This window comes from Podarcis erhardii (assembly GCF_964252035.2).
Source record: "Podarcis erhardii genome assembly, chromosome: 1".
Lineage (NCBI taxonomy): Eukaryota > Metazoa > Chordata > Lepidosauria > Squamata > Lacertidae > Podarcis > Podarcis erhardii.
The window spans coordinates 30,386,033-30,405,738 of record NC_138497.1 but is presented as its reverse complement, the minus strand read 5'-3'; the positions used below and the strand labels follow the sequence as shown (position 1 = coordinate 30,405,738).

The 19,706-nt window shown below is 45.4% G+C and overlaps 1 protein-coding gene across 5 annotated transcripts in view; it reads left to right on the top strand.

Moving 5' to 3' along the window:
- TMEM63C (transmembrane protein 63C) overlaps positions 1–17,745 on the top strand; it is a 51,154-nt gene extending 33,409 nt beyond the window's left edge. For 3 of the 5 annotated variants that reach the window (XM_081859913.1, XM_081859912.1, XM_081859915.1), the window contains 13 exons: positions 8–141; positions 725–847; positions 3,151–3,304; positions 3,912–4,018; positions 5,077–5,163; positions 6,007–6,072; positions 6,284–6,446; positions 7,732–7,837; positions 9,509–9,676; positions 10,356–10,471; positions 11,947–12,021; positions 12,243–15,082; positions 15,415–17,745. In XM_081859913.1, the coding sequence (XP_081716039.1) occupies positions 8–141; positions 725–847; positions 3,151–3,304; positions 3,912–4,018; positions 5,077–5,163; positions 6,007–6,072; positions 6,284–6,446; positions 7,732–7,837; positions 9,509–9,676; positions 10,356–10,471; positions 11,947–12,021; positions 12,243–12,455 (1,512 nt within the window). In that variant the 3' untranslated portion in view covers positions 12,456–15,082; positions 15,415–17,745. The remainder of the gene's footprint in view (positions 1–7; positions 142–724; positions 848–3,150; positions 3,305–3,911; positions 4,019–5,076; positions 5,164–6,006; positions 6,073–6,283; positions 6,447–7,731; positions 7,838–9,508; positions 9,677–10,355; positions 10,472–11,946; positions 12,022–12,242; positions 15,083–15,414) is intronic. The other 2 variants (XM_081859914.1, XM_081859916.1) reach the window with 1 other exon arrangement.
- The last annotated feature ends 1,961 nt before the right edge of the window (positions 17,746–19,706 follow it).

The window sequence follows — 19,706 nt, the reverse complement described above, 5'->3', positions numbered from 1 at the left end:
CTGCTAGGTAGATGCGGAGCAATACTATGGGGAGCTAGAAGAGAAATTGACAGATGAATTTAATGCAGAGCGAAGCCGGATTGCGCTAAAACGCCTCGACATGGCTTTTGTCACATTTCAGGATGAGAGGATGACAGCCACGTGAGTATTCCCTGCTACTACTAATTTCTCTAGGAGTTTGTTCACACTGAACGTCTTAACTTGCACCGTATTTGAGGTCAGAAAGGATTATCTCCAAGGGGAACATTAGGAATATAGGAAACTGCCTTATGCAGAGTCAAACATTGGCCCATCTGACTCAGTATTGACTGATTGGGTGCTGTTTTCCAGGGTTTGGGGCAGTGATCTCTCCCAACCCTATTGGAGATGCCAGGGATTGAACCTGGGACCTTCTGCATCATCATCATCATCATCATCATCATTTATTACTTATACCCTGCCCATCTGGCCGGGCCTCCCCATCTACTCTGGGTGGCTTCCAACAGGATATTAAGAACACAATAAAACATCAAACATTAAAAAACTTCCCTAAACAGGGCTGCCTTCAGATGTCTTCTAAATGTCAGATAGTTGTTTATTTCCTTGGCATCTGGTGGGAGGGTGTTCCACAGGGTGGGCGCCACTACCAAGAAGCCCCAGCCCTTTTGTCCAAAATGGAGCTACATTCTGTATGGGAGTGGTATTGGACCACCCTCCTCCAGCTGTTGCCTCTTCTCCCCCCCAGTATTCTGAAGGATTACAGCCGTGTCTGGTGTCGCAAGCATCCACAACAATCTTCTGTTACCACAGTGGTGAAATCCCATTGCTGGGGGGTCAGCTATGCCCCCGCTCCCAACGACATCATCTGGTAAGTTCCCATGCTTCTGCCATCTTGGTTTTCAAGGGAGCATCAAGGCAAGGAGCAAGTTTAACATGTTGAAATTTTAAGAGTCCGTGTTATACTTTTGGGTGTTTCAAGACCAGCAAATCCACCGCTTTAAACCCTAGGCCAGCCTTCTCCAGCCTAATGCCCCCAATATGTTTTAGAAAACATCTGTCAGCCCCATCCAGCTCAGCATCAGGTTACGGGAGGCTGGCCTGGGCAGTGACATCAGGCAGAAAAGAGAGAGAGATGTAAATGTTCCTTTGGGCACTGATGTTGAAAGATGCTGGTGAGTCCAGAGAGTGTCTGGTTATTCTGGTGCTTTTTTGTAGCCACTGTTAAAAATTCACTACATAAAAATTCAGCAAAATTGATAAAACAGTAATCGAGGCAACTAACATTACATGCTGAAATGAATCCCTAGGGAAATTATTGTTTATTATTATTTATTACATCCGTATACCACCCTTCATCTGAAGATCACAGGGCAGTTCACAACATAAAAATACAAAATGAGAATAGCCTAACTTCTGTAATCTATGCTCTGGTAAGCTATAGGTGGATCCATTAGACTCCAAGGGCAGACCCCTGCAGAGGGTAAAAGGTGCCAAAAGCCTAATCTCAGCAGGAAGTGATCTGACCATGATAAGGGACTGATGTCAGTATCTCCCACTTTCGGATCGCCTTCTTCCTACCCAGTTGAGAAAACAAGGTTCAGAGTGTAGCCTGCCACATGCGTTGGGCCGATGACATTTGGGACAGCCCCATGCTCATTATGGCAGCCATGGAGTCCTGAGCTACCCCAGAGCCAGTGCCTCAGGGAGATTTGGCTGAGTACAACTATGCCTTCAAAGCACATTTCCCCCCTCAGGGCACTGCACTTCATTCCTCAGAGTTAAAATTCCCAGCAAGCCTTCCCAAACTGCAATACCCAGAATTCTTTGAGCAACAAAGTTGTTGTTGTTGTTGTTGTTGTTGTTGTTGTTGTTGTTGTTGTTGTTGTACCACCACCCTCTACCCATAGATCTCAGGGCAGTTCACAATGAAATGTGCTTTGAATGTGTGATATGTACACAATCATAGAGGAGAACCTTAGTATTCAGACACATTCATGTGGCAGAAGGCAGACTTTTTAATATATTTCCACAGGAAAAGTTATGTTACTCTGCGTTGCAACAAAAACAACAGTTTTGTGGTGCCCAAAAGACTAACCAATTTATTGCAGCATTAGCTTTTACAGACCACATTCCAGTTCACCAGTGGCATGAAGAATAATCCTCAAGTGCATGTATATACATAGTTGATTGGAGAATTGTAAGCAGTGAGGTCTGTCTGTAATTTTTGCATTTTATTTCCCTCTGATCTCACTGCTTACTGCCCTTCCATGTGTAGATATACCTGCAACTAGGGTTTACACCGCACGCAACTGATGAACTGGACTCGAGCCCACAAAAGCGTATACCGCAATTGATTTCTTACTGCACCTTAGAATCTTAACTGTTTTTGTATCATTGCTTGTGGAAGAACTGGGTGAAACAATAGCACCATCTGCTGACTGCAGTTAATACACTACACAAAGGTGGTGTAGAAACTGTTCTCGAGGATATTGACAGGATTTTTGCAGCTTCCGCAAGGACCAAAGAAAGCTGCCTTATACTGAGTCCATCTAGCTCAGTTTGTCTATACTGACTGGGAGTTTCTCCTAACCTTACCTGGAGACACCAGAGATTGAAGCTTGGATCTTTTGCATGAAAAGCAGATGCTACACCACTTGAGTTATGGCCCTTCTCCTTGGCCACCTAGCAGACCTATCTGGTTGAAGTGAGTATTCATCTATAGATGCTTCCAAACATCTGCATTATCCAGCAAACACCATACTTTTGTGGGTACAGTGTGCCACTGTTTGGTCATCCACAAAACAAATAATCCTCAAGCCAGTGTTACCTTTTTAAAACAATCACTAATTTCAGCAGCCAGCATGTTGCAAACAACTGCAAACACTTTGTGCACAATCAGTATATTCCTAGTTAGATATTAAGATTTATGCAGAAGTCCTAAACCCCAAAAGTGAGGGCAAGAGTGTTATTATGAGATGGGAACTTCTTAAGTCTGCCTACACTAACCTGGTGCCCTCCATGTGCTTCAGTCTGCAGTCGTGCTGGCTGGGGCTGATGGGAGTTGTAGTCTTAACACATCTGGAAGGCATCAGGTTGACGGCAGCTGCTGTCACCTCTTGGCCGGCTGCCTTCCCTGCACTCCGCATGCTCCTCATGCTTTCTTTTTTGTAGGGAGAACTTATCCGTCAGCGGTGCTTCGTGGTGGGTGCGATTTGTCGTGCTCAACATCTGCCTCTTCATCCTCCTCTTCTTCCTCACCACGCCCGCCATCATTGTCAACACCATGGACATGTTCAACGTCACGCGGCCTGTGGAGAGCCTCAAGGTGCGCACTGCCATCCCTGTGGGGTTCTTCCTTATTGGTACTAGAGCCCAGCTATGGGGAGGGTAACATTCCCACTCCCTGCTTTTCAGGGCTTGCCCATTCCATGCCCCTCCACCCCCAAAAGAGAAGCATTTACCTGTGAATGCATTGGACAGGGAATAAAATCTCTGCCTAATGTCCTGATAGTGGAGCCTTTAGCACTGCTCTGCGCAGGGGAGCCAGACTGCTGTGTGCTCTGTGCTATGGTACTTGCCATCTTCATCTTTGATCTTCAAATGCATCCCGCTACTGAATAGGTTGTTGCACTGAAGGAAGAATGACACAGGTGATCCTCTGGTTTAGAAAAGGAGCTGTGGCAGAAATCTCCCAGCACAGAACAGCCATTCATCCTTTTTTTGCCTTTGATGTGGCATTGTTTTTCCCCAAGCCGCACTTACGGTCAGTGACTGAATTAGCAGCAATGAGAGGGGAACCCAGGCTATGCACTATCAAGGAGAAGTTGTATGCTTTTAGTCCTGTTTCCCAGGGTGCGGCAGAGAGAGAAGCTGCTGGATTCTCAGTAAAAGTATTAAGTAATATTATTCCTCCTGTCTATATCATTTCCCAGAATCCTATTGTCACCCAGTTCTTCCCCACGCTGCTGCTCTGGGCTTTCTCAGTCTTCCTGCCTTTCATCGTGTACTACTCTGCTTTCTTCGAATCGCACTGGACGAGGTAACTCATATCCTTACACCCCCAACTTTTAAAATGGTTTTATGATGGAAACAAACCCCAGGGGTTAGATTTTGTTGCATTACGCATTTTCAGAGTTTCTCTGGGGATCTACCTGGCTGTAAAATTCATTGCTGAATCTGGGAATCCTTTTATCTGGTTGTTTTAATAGCATGGTTTCCTAAGTTAAAAGAAAAAACCTGGTAAACCCTAGAAGAACCCAATGCTTTATTTTATTTATTCATATTGGAGTAAAAGGGTTTGTAACTCTCATTATTGTTGTTGTTATTGTTGTTATTTATTACATTGCTACACTGCCTTTATCTCAAGGTGGTGTACATGTTTCTCCTCCTCCTCCCTATTTCATCACAACAACCCTGTGAGGTAGGTTAGGCTGAGAGACAGTGATTGGCCCCTGGTCATTCAGTGAGCTTCATGGCTGAGTAGGGATTTGAACCCTGGCCTCCAAGGTCCTATTCCAACACTATAACCATTATGCCACACACAATGTACAGTGGTACCTGGGGTTAAGTACTTAATTCGTTCCAGAGGTCCGTACTTAACCTGAAAGTGTTCTTAATCTGAAGCACCACTTTAGATAATGGGGCCTCCTGCTGCTGCCGCGCCGCCGGAGCACGATTTCTGTTCTCATCCTGAAGCAAAGTTCTTAACCTGAAGCATTTCAGAGTTAGCGGAGTCTGTAACCTGAAGCGTATGTAACCTGAAGCGTATGTAACCCGAGGTACCACTGTATGCTGCTTTATTTAAATCAGATTTTATTAAGGCTTTTCATTATACAATACAAGAAAAAACAAACTAATCTAAACAAAAACCAAAAAAAGAAAAATGCAAAGTCCTCATCAAAACCTCATAGTGTGTTTCAGTGACATTCTGTGATATTTATTGCTGAATCTGAGGATGTTTTTATCAGGTTGCTTTAGTAGATTTCGGGAGTTTTACTACAAAATTCTAACCTAGCTCCTGTTACGTTGCTGATTGTCTCTCCCCATGGGATAAATATGGTGGGATAAATATGTGTTGTTGTTGTTTTTCCCTTTTAGGTCAAATGAGAATCAGATCACAATGCACAAGTGTTATTTTTTCCTGGTGTTTATGGTTATCATCCTGCCCTCACTTGGATTGACCAGGTACAAAGCAACTTGCAGATGTTAAAACACAAATCATTCTTCCTTTGTTCAGGCCTTTTGTGAAGCCTCTTGAAGGTTTTGTTTGCAGATTGAATGCATGCTTCCTGTCTCACAGAACACACTGCAGTTCAGCCCCCCCTCTGATAGGGAGACCAGCAGTTCTGAATAAGTAGTTGGCAAGATTTAAAGCCAGAAGTGAATCAGCAGCACTTGAGATTTGGGGGAGATTTGCACGAGTGTGTTTTCCATGTGGTAGCTCAAATTACCACATAAAACTTTGTTTTTTAAGTGATTTGCTGATATTAAGCTTACTGTCATATAAAAAGAAGGTAAACTGAATCCACTCCTTTCAAAAGAGAAAATTAAGCTCACTTTAGAGGTAAATTTATTTAGGATTGAGACTTGACTTGGCACTCCATTCTTCCTTTCTAAAGCAAAATAAATGCTTTCTCGGGCATTTTGATTTGCATGAGAAAGTAGAGACAAAGTAGTAGGTGGTATATCTGTATAAGAGGGCAGTATGTATGAAGGTCCGGAGAGGGGCAAATCACAGGGGCCTTGGGGCTACACAACAAAAATCCTGAAGGCTACACCAGCAGCGGCTGTGGTGGTGGAGCAGAGCCTCCCCTCCCCCCCAGCACCAGCATCGCTATAGCTTCCATGTACAGGCTAGGGCAACGTACTCTGAAGCTGGGAATGCACAGACACACTGGTGAAGCTGGCATGGTGGTCCTGCTGGCATAGCCCCAACCTTTAGGGGGCTAGACTAGTGGCCTGGGGGTCCTGCATAAGTTTCCTTGCAAAAGAATAAGCCTCTGTTGCATTCTTGCTCTCTGTTCTCAGTTTGGATCTCTTCTTCCGCTGGCTCTTTGACACCCACTTTGTGGATCAGGCAGAGATCAAGTTTCAGTGAGTATTGCTCAGAACTGTGTGTGAGAGACAAAGAGGGCTCACCAGTTCTGCTGGCAGGATGGGTGCCCTTGTTTGTGTTTATGAGGTACGTCACGAGCATGTGTGGCCTTGGTTCTCAGCAAAGGTTTCTGGAAGTGCTACTTTCTCCCGGTCTGTTTAGAGCATCTCCCTCCTCTCACTCCTCTGCCCCTGGTTTCTTCCCATCTAGGTGTGTTTTCCTGCCCGACAACGGTGCTTTCTTTGTCAACTATGTCGTCACCTCCAGCCTGATTGGGACAGCCATGGAATTGCTGCGCATCCCTGGACTCATTGTCTATGCCACGCGGCTCTGCTTTGCCAAGTCTGAACCGGAGCGACTCCACATCAAGCGGGTTTGCGGTTTCGTTACTTTCTCACTCACACTCAGCCACATGCCGTCCTGTCTTAGGACCAGAAGGCTGTCCTCTTGGCACTTCTGTGTTTTGTGAATCTCTGGGATTCCCTCTTGTTATGTTTTGTTCTGAAGCAACTCTGTCCTGTAAGGGTGTGGAAATGCCACCCACCCCCAACCAAAAAACTCACAAATGGCCAGGCTTGAGGTTCAGCTTCTCCAGAGGTTTATGAGAAACATCAACTTAGGGCAAGCTTCAGTCCTGGAGAGTTATGAGTTAGGATTATATATATATTCTATGTGTTTCAGCTGCATACTATGCAGTGTGTGAGTGAGAACAAAATTTCACTTCTTGAGAAGCTTAGCTTTGTCTTTTCACAGAAGGGCACTTGCCTCTGCATTGTTGTTGCAGATAGAATATTGGAAAACAAGGACAGCAATCTTGGGAGAAGGGTTCTAGTGGCCCAGGTTCTTATGGAGCAGGAATCTCATGAAAGTCAAGCTGTATTTGTGAGATCACTGTCATTATACTTATCATCCAAAGGGGACCCACCTCTTTTACTGTGTCACTATCTGCTGGCCCCACTGCCTTCCACACTTTGGGGGAGGGAGTAGGTTTGAAGTGGGATCTACACATGTCTAGGCTCCCTGTGTGCACAACCCTGCCTATACGATCCTGGTTGTGTATGATGCTAAATAATGTAGAGAATCTCCCCACTTTAGACTTCCTCCTCCTGTGAGTGGAGGGTGGTGTGGCTGGGCAGCGGAGATGCAACACGGAGGACCTTAACATAATTTCAATCACATGAGTATTAGACACCCAAAGAGGGCTTCTGATTGGCCCAAAGCAGACAATGCTTAACACATTGACCATGGTTAGCACTGTTGCCTAAACACTGCTTAACATCCCAAAGAAACATTGAAACCATGATGTAGCTTGTAAAGGGCATATCTAAGGAGATGTTAGCAAAACCTGGTTGTTGTTTTGCAGGCAAGAGAAGCTCAGGAGGCAGGGAGGCAGAAGCTGCCTCAACCACAGTTTGCTCAGTGCAGGCCAATGCAGTGGTTTGCAACCTATTTGAACCATGATTTTGCATCCTGGTTTGTGGCCAATACTTAACCATGATTTAGGTACAGAGATGTAATGCTTAACCGTAGCTAAGGGAAACAAATCATATTGGCTCAAAGCTTTTAAGTGTGCTAACCCAGCCAACAAGTGTTCTTTTAGCTCTCCTCATGATGAAGTAGAAGACAACAGGATAAATGTGCTGCTGTGTTTTCCTTAGAATCAAGCTTATGAGTTCCAGTTTGGATTGGAGTATGCCTGGACCTGCTGTATATTTGCTGTTGTCATGACCTATAGCATCACCTGCCCCATTATTGTCCCCTTTGGTAAGTATCTCTGCCAGCCCTCAAAGGTCCTGTCCTTGTCTAGTCACTTGAGAAAATCAATATCCTAGTCAGATTTAAGGATGTACGGGGAAGGATATGGGGAATAAAGATGGGCTGCTGGGCAGGGCAGCTGCTGAAGTTTGCCTAATAGGATTCAGGGCAAAACGTGGGGCTCTGCTACCATGCAGTTGTGATTCACAGCTAAAAGCAGCCTTACCAAAATCCACATGGCTGCACTCCAATCCACTGGGCAAACACTGGGCTGCCATACTTTCTATATTTAAAAACTTTAGATCAAGAGTAGCCAATATGGTGCCCTTCAAATGATGTTGGACTCCAACTCTCATCTTCCCCAGTTGGGAATAATGGGAGTAATCCAACAGCATCTGAAGGGCACTATAATGCCTACCCCTGTCTTAGATGTTTTTATGCATTTGTGCTCAAGGCTGTAGCCTTGACGCAAGGGGAAGGACTGTACCTTAGTGTAGAACATGTGCTTTGCACGCACAGAATCCACATTCAGTCTCTGGGAAACTCATTCTGAGACTTTGTAGAGCTGCAATCAATTGGTAGAGACAATACTGAGTCAATTAGTGTAGATGCTGCTCTGACTCAGTTATAAGGCAGCTTCCTGTGTTCCTCTACCAACACACACACAGAGAGATATTCCAGGCTCCTCTGAATTATTAGTGTTCTGGGTTTGGTTTGGTTTGGTTTGCTTTGGTTTGCTTTGCTTTGCTTTGGTTTTAATAAAAAGCAAATCTCTAGCTCAGGGTTTCCCAAACTTGGGTCTCCAGTTGTTTTTGGACCACAATTCCAATCATCCCTGACCACTGGTCCTGCTAGCTAAGGATGATGGGAGTTGTAGTCCAACAGCAGCTGGAGGCTCTGTGTAAATAATGTAATACAGTGGTGCCTCGCAAGACGAAATTAATCCATTCTGCGAGTCTCTTCGTCTAGCAGTTTTTTTGTCTTGCGAAGCAAGCCCATTGACGGCTTAGCGGATTAGCGCTATTAGCGCTTTTAGCGGCTTTTAGCGGCTTAGCGGATAAGCAGATAAGCGGCTTAGCAGCTTAGCGGCTTAGAAAAAGGGGGGGAAAGGGGAAAAAAACGCAGGAACTCGCAAGACATTTTCGTCTTGCGAAGCAAGCCCATAGGAAATGCGTTTTGCGAAGCACCTCCAAAACGGAAAACCCTTTCGTCTAGCGGGTTTTCCGTCTTGCGAGGCATTCGTCTTGCGGGGCACCACTGTAATGTGTAAATAATGCATATTAAGCTACATTTATTTAGGTTTTAGCTCTTTCACATTGAATTATAAAACCCCATTCCCGAAGTACACTTTCTGGACAGAAAATGACTATGGCCTTGTACTTTGCCTGGTGTACAGGATTTGTAGTCCATTCTGCCCAGTACTCCTGGCTGGCAGCAACAGTCACAGGCAGAGGTCCTTCCCAGCTCAGCTACCTGGAATCCTTTTTAACAGAAGAAGCCAGGGATTGAATCTGGGGCCTCCTGCATGCGGAGCACGTGTCCCACTACTAGCTAAGCTGTGGCCTCTCCCACTGAATCGTCTGCTGCAAAATCTCTCTTGGCCAAGCCCCTCATCATCTTGCCTACCGGCATCTCCTTTGACCATTCCTTGTCCTTTTGCTCCCATATCTGTGCCTGCAGGTTTGCTGTATATGCTGCTGAAGCACATGGTTGACCGCTACAACATTTACTATGTCTACATCCCCACCAAACTGAACCAGCGCATCCACACCGCAGCTGTGAGCCAGGTGGTGGTAGCTCCCATCCTCTGCATGTTCTGGCTGCTCTTCTTCTCCGTCATCCGACTAGGTAGGCAAGGACTGTCATCAAGCATACCCTGAGCTGAACCTTCTTCCTCTAAGACTCGGGCTTGTTGACATTTATTTAGGAAAGGTTGAGTAGTATCCAGACTGAGCGCATCCATTTACCTGTCAGTGTTTGTAAAAAGCAAAAAAAAAAAAAAAAGGAAAGGGTTCTGACCTCCCTTTGTCTCTTCAGCCTGGTCCTCGGACCCTTGGCTGCATAAAAGAGTCCACGAGAATATCCTTGCAGAGTTTTATTCTTAACAGTCTTTGTGCAAAACACGACTGAATAACTATACACACCAGCACTAACCAACCAACCAACCGACCCAAACACCAGCCACAGCACAAACTAACATTTCTCACTTTATATATACAACCTGCTGCAGGCCGCTGAGTCATGCTGACCCAGCTTTATTCGCATTAAAGAAACAGCGGCCATTTTAGCCAGGACATTACCCCCAGGAAGTTGCTTTGAATGTTGTGTTGGCTGGGGCTGGTGAGTCCAATAACACCTAAAGGGCCAGAGATTCACCACTGGTGATTTAGAGAGCCCTCATCCAGATGTGACAGGCCTTGCTCCTAACAAAAGCAGGTTTGGGTCTCAGGAGTTGCAGACTACTTTAAATTGTAGGCAGAGAAAGCAATGGCGCCTAATGTCATTTCCTGGTCTGTCAACACTGTAGGCTCCATCAGACCCATCACCATTTTCACCTGCGTGGTCCTTGTCTCCTGCATCCTTTCTTCCTTCTTTGGCCTTTGTCTGAAGAAGCTGCATCCAAGGAAGCCCTCCAGTTACCAGGTAAGAAAGGCAAGAATGTGCCCAGTTTACTGTGTGCTGTTTCTTACATTTGCTCACAACCACTTGTCACCTGAGCTACATGAGGAAAATCCAAGCATGGGGAGATGGTTACCACAATATTATTTACAATGCATGTACACACTTCTCAGACTAGCATGTTCCACCCACAACCACTTTTAAAATGTTGCGCTACATACATTTGCTTTGAAATGGATGGATGCGTGCATTAAACCTTTTACCAAAAAGGTGAAATGCTTGTCAGATCTACTTTAGAAAATACATCTAGAGAACTGGATGCCTTGGAACACATTCTGAACAGAGGAGTTTATCTTTGGTACCAGAACTGATCTCACAGTCCTGTCAGACTAAAGTCTGGTCCTGGTTAGCATTCTTGGTTTCAGCAGCCAAATTTAGTCAGGGAATGTTGTTTTATTGCTGTTGTTAAACAGATAAGAGTTAGGAAACCCTTGCTGAAACACCGCAAACCAGGGAGAGATGTACTAGTAGACCTCGACTGACCTCTGCCCCACTCCTTCTGACAAATGACACAAACACAACATACAAATACGCAGAATACCGGGGAGGGGGGGAATCAACTCTCAAATGCTGACCAAAAGAATATAGTTCTGTCCAGGTTTGGATACTGTAGGTGAAGCTGTCTAATCTTGGAAGAATTATGTATGTGCTTATTGAATCCTGATGACTCCAATAAGGAATTGCATAGGACTTCAAAGTATCAACGAGAAAACAGAAAAAGAAATGCTGCTGCAAGTCTTGCTGATATTTTACATTGCTGATATTTTACATACTGGGTATCCCTTTTATTGTTTCCTGGTTTTGGGGGGCATTCATTTTGGGGGGCATTTTTTCTCCCTCTTTATGGTTGCATTATTCTTCAGTGTTACATTTTTGTACCTCAAAAGGCACTATAATACACTGAGTCACACAACTATTTTTCACTTCCCCACAATCTTAGTAATTGCCCTTGAATAGCCTGAAAACAAAGAGAAGTGCATTCTCAGAGTGTAGTGACAGCTCATTTTGTGCCTTTTAGGTTTGTATTCCACTTTTTCTCCAAGGAGCTCCAAGTAGCATGTGTGCTGTATGGTCCATTTTGTCCTCACAATAATTTTGTGAGGCGTTTTAGCCCATGATCTTCGTGAATGAGTGGATATTTGACCCGGGGGTCTCCCTAGTCTAAGTTCAGTAGTATATCCCCTTACACGAGGGTGCTTTCACAAGGCATCCACCTCAAAAATAGCCATGATCTATTGGCCTACAGCAGGGATGGAGAAGTTTTGACCCTCCCATTGGTTCCAGCCAGATAATAGGAAATGTAGTCCAACAATATATGGGGGGCTCCAGGTTTGTAACACTTGGTTTTGGGAGAATCACAATTTTGGGAGCTACGGGTCGAGCATCAATCCTTGTTTTTCTATCCCTCGCCCAACTTTATTCTCCTCTCCACCTGCAAGCAGATGTCTGAGCAATCTGAAGGTGCCTTCAACGATACAGAAAGGAGCAGCATCTCTTCAACCCCCAATTCAAATGTAAGTATATCTTCCATTTCCTGAATGCCTCCCTTACTGCCTTGCACACTTGCTTGCAATGTCCCGGTTCCCTCATGCAGACTGGCAAGGTCCACATGCCAGCGTTTCTGCCATCACTATCCTTTCACAAAAGGGAAGAGTTACAGGAGAAATTTGTCTTTTCAGCAAGATGCAAAGCAAAGGACCTCAGAATTGTAACTTCCTTTCTCTTTGTGTTGTAGATGTTTGTGGCTACAGTGCTTCAGGAGCCAGAACTAAGCCTAACGCCAGCAGCCTCCCCAGCTCACCAGTCTTACGGCACCATGGGCAGCCGCCTGGAGCAAGCCGAGAACATGGAGGAGGGAGGCCTGCAGAGCTTTGAAACAGAGCTGGAGAGCACGGAGGGCGAATACAGAACCGGGCCAGTGCTGGATGACCAAACCCGCTATCATTGACCACCTGCTCTCAGAGTGATGAGACAGACCAGAGAAACAATTTGAGTATTAAGAGTGCCGGAGGGAAGCATTATGTCCCAAGGCCTAGATTGCCCTGAGTTGCCATATCAGTCCTGCTGTAAACCAATTTTGAGCAAAGGTCTGGTTTTGCTACTTAGGCCAGAACCACTCAGGCTGATGCACAATGGGCCTTCAGGGCTGCAGTTCTCTTGGCCACAGTGTTGGGATGGCAGCTCAACTCTCCAGGAGATGGAACGAACAGGGAGGTTCTGCGTAGGCAATGTTACTTCAGTTTTTTACTCCCAGCTGTTTAACAGCAGCATGTTCCACATGTTGCCTCTCATCCTTCTGCTCCAGGGCTACAGACTGCCATTGCTTGACTCTTTTTGTGTCTTCTGACAAATCTTCCCTTCTCTCCGTTGCCCCAATTGGTCTCCCTCGCCTTCCACTATTTTTGCTTTTCATTTATATTCTTTTTGGGGGGGGGGGGTAGAGGAAGATGTTTCTCTAGTGGGGGCAGCCTTCTCTGCTCAGGCCAGCAGGAGCAAGAGACTGTCTGGATTTAAATAGCATCATGCGCCCAGTAGCTACAAACCTTTCTATAAAACATTTGGGTGTGGGTGTGTGGAGTAGAGAGCAGAATGGTGACTCCCGAGACACATTCAAGTTGACTGCACAGCCCAGTGTAATGCATTTGTTGCAGAAGCAAAGTCCCAATTGTTTCCTGAATGCAAGAGGGGCATTTGCAAAAGACAGGTGCTTTAGCTGCTTCATTTTTTATATGCCCATTTGTTGCTGCTGCAGTTGTTGCTTTTGCCCAAATTCACTGCCTCCGAAAAAAGACTTACTTTCTCAGTGTGGCCTAAGTGACAGGCCTGACTTGTCTCTGTTTTTCTAGGTTTGACTGGTTGTGTGCTTTATGCCCAGAATAATTGTCATGATCGGATTTTTGCTTACCTTTTTTCCAACCGTGTTGGAAACTGCCTGGTTCCTTGTTGGAAAGCAAACTTGAAGGCGGAGGGGTGGGGTGGGGGTGATGAATGAGATTGTGTAGAAGCTGAGCCCAAACCAGACAGGACAGCAGCAGAGCTGTGTGTATAAATCCAGATCTGATGCAAACCCCTAGAAACCAGGGGTAGAGTCAAACTTTTAAGGCAAGAGGAGAGCATGTGCGGGAGAGGAGCTAAACGAACAGCTAGCGCCCTGATTAGAGGGCTAGATAACTTTCTGCAGGGGGTTGAGCCCTGGGGAGGGTTACGGGCATATCACTCATATGCCCCTTTTGCTCCATAAAATGGATCTCCACACCTGCTTGACTTTCAGCATCTTCGTTACAGATCCAAGTTTAAACATATGGTTATGCCACGATCACATCTAATTTGGCACTGGCTTGAGAGCTGGGTGGGATGGCAGGCAGGCAGTGGGGACATCTTGACCCTTCTGTGACAATAACCCATTTGTACACCAGCATGTTCTAAGCTGCCAGTGCACAGGCTGCATGATATCACAGGCCCAAACCTGGCCAGCCTCCTTGCCTCCAAATGATAGGTGTGCCTGCCAGGATAGACTTGTGCATGGGAATGACTCCATTTTACTTCGAAACCTCCACTGTTGTATAGGACTTTCTCTGGCTCAGCTGCATTATATACTAGCCCATTAGATCAGTGCTTCATCATCATTCATGTCAGTAGAACATGAGACTCTTAATCTATGATTCTGCAAAGTCCCTAGGAGCAATGGAGTGAGACCTCTCGTGGGCTGCTGTGCTCAGAACCTGGGATGAGGCTGTCCAAATTTTTTTACTTAGGAGCTAAGTAAAAGCCGCAAGAGAGCAAGCAGGAAGGAGAAGTATTAGGTGACCTGCATACAAATCAGAATTGCCATGCCCTTTTTCTAGCAGGACTCCTGTGTGCTGAATTACTGCCTGTATCACAACTCTTAAGCGGGTGGAACTTTCCTAGCATGCTGGTGCCGTAATTGGGAAAGTTGTTCCCAAGCTACTCTGTCGCTGTTATAAGAGGTTTGCCTCTTAGATTTCTGCTGCCCATGCAACTGTCAAAAGGCACAGTAGGTGTGGGAAGAGAAGGTAGAAGAAGCCCTGTTTCCATCTTCAAGGCCTGTTTTAAACAAGGCAGATCTAGGTTGCCCACTGCTGTTTGAGAAACAGAAAAAGGCCTTTGTGATTATAGCGAAATAAAAAGATTTATATTAGAAGCTTACCTGCAATTACTATCCAGGAAGTAAATCCCATTAAAAGCAGTGGGAATTATGCCCAGGTAAATCTGCTTCCCAGAATTTCCTTTTTTTAGCTGAAGATCATTCATACACCTTGCCACAGATAAAAATGCCTATAACACAGCATTCCTTCTAATATATAGAGGCTGCATAGGGACTTCATAGAGTAAGTCTCCATTCCTGCCCCCATGAAGCAAAAGCCCAGCATCCGAGGCAGCACAAAGGCTTGGCTACATCTGTGTCTCTAGGGTAAGCTGCCCACTTGTTTCTTGCTTAGTTACTCACATGTATGTAAGAAAGGCAAACTAGATAGAGTGGCCAAATGCAAATGAGGAAGGACAGTGGCACCTATAAGAGTTGTGCAGCAACTTAGACCTGCTGAAATCCCTCTTGTGTCCAGATACAGTGGTGCCCCGCAAGACGAATGCCTCGCAAGACGGAAAACTCGCTAGACGAAAGAGTTTTCCGTTTTGGAGGTGCTTCGCAAAACGAATTTCCTATGGGCTTGCTTCGCAAGACGAAACGTCTTGCGAGTTCTTGCGAGTTTCCCCCCCCCCCTTTTTTCTAAGCCGCTAAGCCACTTATCAGCTGATCCGCTAAGCCGCTAAAAGCCACTAAGCCGCTAATAGTGCTAATCCGATAAGCCGTCAATGGGCTTGCTTCGCAAGACGAAAAAACCGGCAGACGAAGAGACTCGCGGAACGGATTCTTTTCGTCTTGCGAGGCACCACTGTATTAATGGTTGTGGGGCTCTGTCTTCTTTTGCATCTGGCTACCTTAGGACTAGTTAATTAAAAATTGGTCACTGTTTTTAGTTCACCCAGGGCCGCAGAGAGGAAAGGTTAAACGCTTACACCGCCACCAGTGCAACAATCTAATTCTGCTTGGTGTTTAGTGGAATACGTTGGCAGATCCAACCACAAATTTGCCATGGTCAAACCTGTACAGCCTAGAACTCTCTGCTGAGAGGTGGTTTCCAGAGTCTCAGGCAGAGTACAAAAAAATCCCACCTTTAATGTAAGAATTAACAGGCAAAGTATCAGTCAGCTGGTGCGATGAGATACGTCTATTTTGCTGGATGAACACCATGCTGCTTGAGTGTACGTACAGTAAAATGCAGTATATTAATGTGTAGTCCCATGTAGAATTTTTCTAATGTGTTTGGCAACCCTGAGATCCTTTTAACTGGGGAGTGAACTTCAACCTTATCTATGCAATACAGATTATCTTTCATTGCTTTAGCTTCTCTCATGTGCGGCCACGGAAGAGTCTGTAGCGTTATTCTCCACACTGCAGCCTTTTATTATGGAAAGAAAAGGCACCCTTTAAGTTTATTGCGTCAGTGTAGTAGTAAATGCAGCAGCCCAATTTCAGAAGCAGTTTGTGCCATGCACAGTCACCTGCCCACTTTTTAAAAAACAGGCGAATGAAAAAATGGACATGTTAGTGAACAAGTGATGAAGATACAGAGAGCCATAAAGCAATCTCCAGTTTAACTGAAGAGAGTTAAATTCAGTTTTTTAAAAAACTGGGTTGTGAGTTGTTTAAAAAATAAATAAATGTTTTTTCCAGGGGCTGGGGGTTCTTGGAAGCTGTCCAAAGAGGAAACAAGCACATGCATAAGAGGAATGGTCGGTCTTCTTGGTGTTTTGAGGTTTCGCAGAAAATTGTGAGACAGTAAATTGTTTTTGCAGACTGTGTCTGCACCTTTTGATGTTGCTTGTGGCCTGCAACTGTATTAGTTATTCTGTTCCAGGAGCCAGTCCTGTCACCTGTGACAGGTTTCAGAGGCAGAGGGTTGGAATGTTGAGTATTCGTAGCACAGAAGAGGGTGTGTGTGTACACATATGGAATAAGTCATGTGGTTACAAAAGAGGACTGGCTTAAATAAAGGCAACACACCACAACTGAACTGGTGAGCTCCCATCCTCCAGAAGCTGGCAGGATTGCAAGGCTCCAGCTTTGTGGGTATAAGTTTACAAACCTTTCCTGTACCCTTTGGGGACTATCTGCCTTTAGCAACATTTGGTAATGCACATCATTGCTCCAAATAATCTCACACACATGTCTGTTGCAGGATGTGTAGTCATATTGTCCCTAAAATAGTCATTTTAAAACTTGATGTGAGCAGTAGAGAACTGGTGATTCTGCAAGATCCAGCACCAGCTATGTCAGTGAATAGGTGGCTTGAAGAACCGTCTGTCTGCCTTGGTAAGATTGCTTGGCTCATCCTCCAATGCAGCAGGACTGAGCTAATGACACATCTGAAGCTATGCCCACATAACTTGGAGGAAGCCCTGCTGACTGCAGTGGAACTTAACATCTGAGTGAATATGCACAGGGTCAGGCTTGCTTCTGGTGTATTAGAGGATAGGGCCTCCTTATCCAAATGAGTCTCTTTCATGTAGTATCAATAGTCAGGCATCTCTATGCTATTATCTGTGCTGGGTTTTTTCAACATTTCCCACAGGTAAGAAATTGGAGCCACTCGAGTCCTCAGAGGAGGGAGCAGCAGGGCCACATCTGCCAGAAGGAGAGGAAAGGTTAAATTGAATACTGTGGCTCGTTTCTGAAAGGGGGAAGGTTGTGTATGCCTCACAAACAGGCAGAGAAGTTGAGGTGTGGAACCCCAGAATGTGACTCAGTTGAAGGGGCTCACCTTAATCCAGCACGAATACCATCACAGGTTTCTCCCATCCTATTATCAAGTGCCATAGCTGGCTGCATTTGAGGAAGGGGGTCAGGACCAGTGCTGTAGCGTGAGTAAGCGGTTCCTTACTACTCCCTCCTTGGAACCTATGAAATTACCTTTGCCTAGTCACATGCTAATGTAGCAAACCTCAAGGCCTCCTGTCTTAGCTGCTTCTCTTTTATGGAGGCAAAGTGCCTGTGAGTTGGGTATGGTGTCTTTGGGAAGCTCTGGTCTTTTGTCTTTCCCTTGGCTGTTGCCCTCTAGGAATGTGCCAGAGTTATGTATCTTCTTGTTATATTTATTGCTATGACCGTGCCTTGAATAAAGTTACTTCGCCCAGCTGGTGCCTGGGGTTGAGCTGCACATGTTGATGCAGAGTGATGCTAACTCAAAACAGGAGGAGAAGGAGGCCCTTGCCAAGCATATCAGAAACCTGAGAGGTCCCCTTTTGCTTTTGTTCAATGAGAGAGCAAGGTCTTGGGCGTAATGAGAAGGAAAGCTCAAGTAGTTTAGGTGGTGTGATAGCCACCTTCAAATAGCCAAAGGGCTGTCACATGTAAGATGGGACAAGCTTGTTTTCTGCTGCTGCAGAGGGTAGGACCCAAACCAATGGATTCAAATTACAAGAAAGGAGATTCTGCCCAAGCAATAGAGCTTTCTGACAGAGCTGTTCAACTGTGGTACAGACTCCCTCAGAAGGTGGTGGACTCCCCTTCCTTGGAAGTTTTTTAAGCAGAGGTTGGATGGTCATCTGTCAGGGATGCTTCAGTTGTAATTCCTCACATTGCAGGAGGCTGGATAAGATTGCCCCCAGCAGCCATCCAACTCTGTATCAAAAACAGTTTAAAACAACTTGAAATCACAAAAATAAGGTGAGTCCTGAAAATATACACCTCAAGTGTCAAAAGGCAGGCTGAAGAGTTGCATCTTCCGCATCCTCCGGAAGCTGTATAATGAAGGTGTTGGACACACCTCTGTGGGAACCGAGCTCTGCAGATTAGAGGCTGCCACAGAAAGTGCCCTATTCCAGGCCGCCACTACCCCAAGCCTCAGAGCAGAGGAACTCCCAAGAGGGCCCCCTCTGCCAATCTCGGCATCCGAGGGTCTGTAGCAAAGGAGCCTGTCTTTCGGCTGTTTGGCCAGTGCATACCTAGTCAAACTAAGAAATAGTATTTTTTTTAGCCTCTGATAACCTCACTCCCACCCAGGACAAGTCCCCACCACTCTGGTAATGAGAAAGGATACCTGCTGCTGCTGCTGTTGTAGGCAGCCATCTGCCTCGACAAACTCCTGCTCTGGTTACTATGGAAATGGGAGCTCCCACAAAGCTAGCTTCCTCCTGCCAGGATTCTTATGCTTAGTATAAAACCATAGGGATGGTAAATTCCCCCTCACTTTCGGAGGAACTCTTGCGGTTCTAGTCACCTGGCCCTGACCCAGGAGAACGTCCAGACATCCACCCACACCTGCAACCTTCTCAATGATGGCAGTGGAGGATGGCAAAAAGGGTGATGAGGCCACTTACACATGACTAAAAGGGCACGTGCTAATTTATATGTAAAGATGCAGATTCAGAAATACCGTAATTACAACAAGTGAAATGCAATACAACTGACTGTAGTGGGGAGTGACTGTGACCCCATGATCAGCGTGCCTTTTTAGTCTTTCCAGAGGAGAGAATAGCTCATATAAGAAACCCTCCAGGATCAAACACAAAGAACCATATAGTCCAACATCTTGTTCTTACCATGACTGAGTGCATGAGTTTCTTAAGCAGGACATTCTCCCCACTCATGTTCCCCAACAACTAGTATTCAGAAGCATATTGTTCCCAATATTGAAGGTTGTACACAGCCATGGTGAGTAGCTGTTGGTAACCTGAATGAATTTGTCTAATCATGTTTCAAACCTAACCAGGTTGGTTGCTATCACTACATCTTGTGATAGTGGATTCTGTGCTGTGTGGTGAACTTCCTTTTTTTCTGTCCTTAATCTCCCAGCGTTTTAGTTTCATCGGATGAAGTACTATGAAGCAGAAAACCTTCCCTTTCTCCACACCAAACATAATAATACACACGCTTCACCCCAATTCACCTTTCTTCTAAACTGAAAAGTCCCAAACATTGCAACCTTTCGTCATAGGGGACTTGCTTCATCAGCCCCTTGATCGTTTGAGCTCCCAATTTCTGCATCTTTTGCAGCTCTGCAAGGCAACCAGAACTATTCCGTATTGGTTCGACCACAGAATTTGTATAGCAGCTTTATGTATAGCATAAAATTTGCATAGCAGTCTTTCCAGACTGTTCCCAAGCCAGAATTCACCT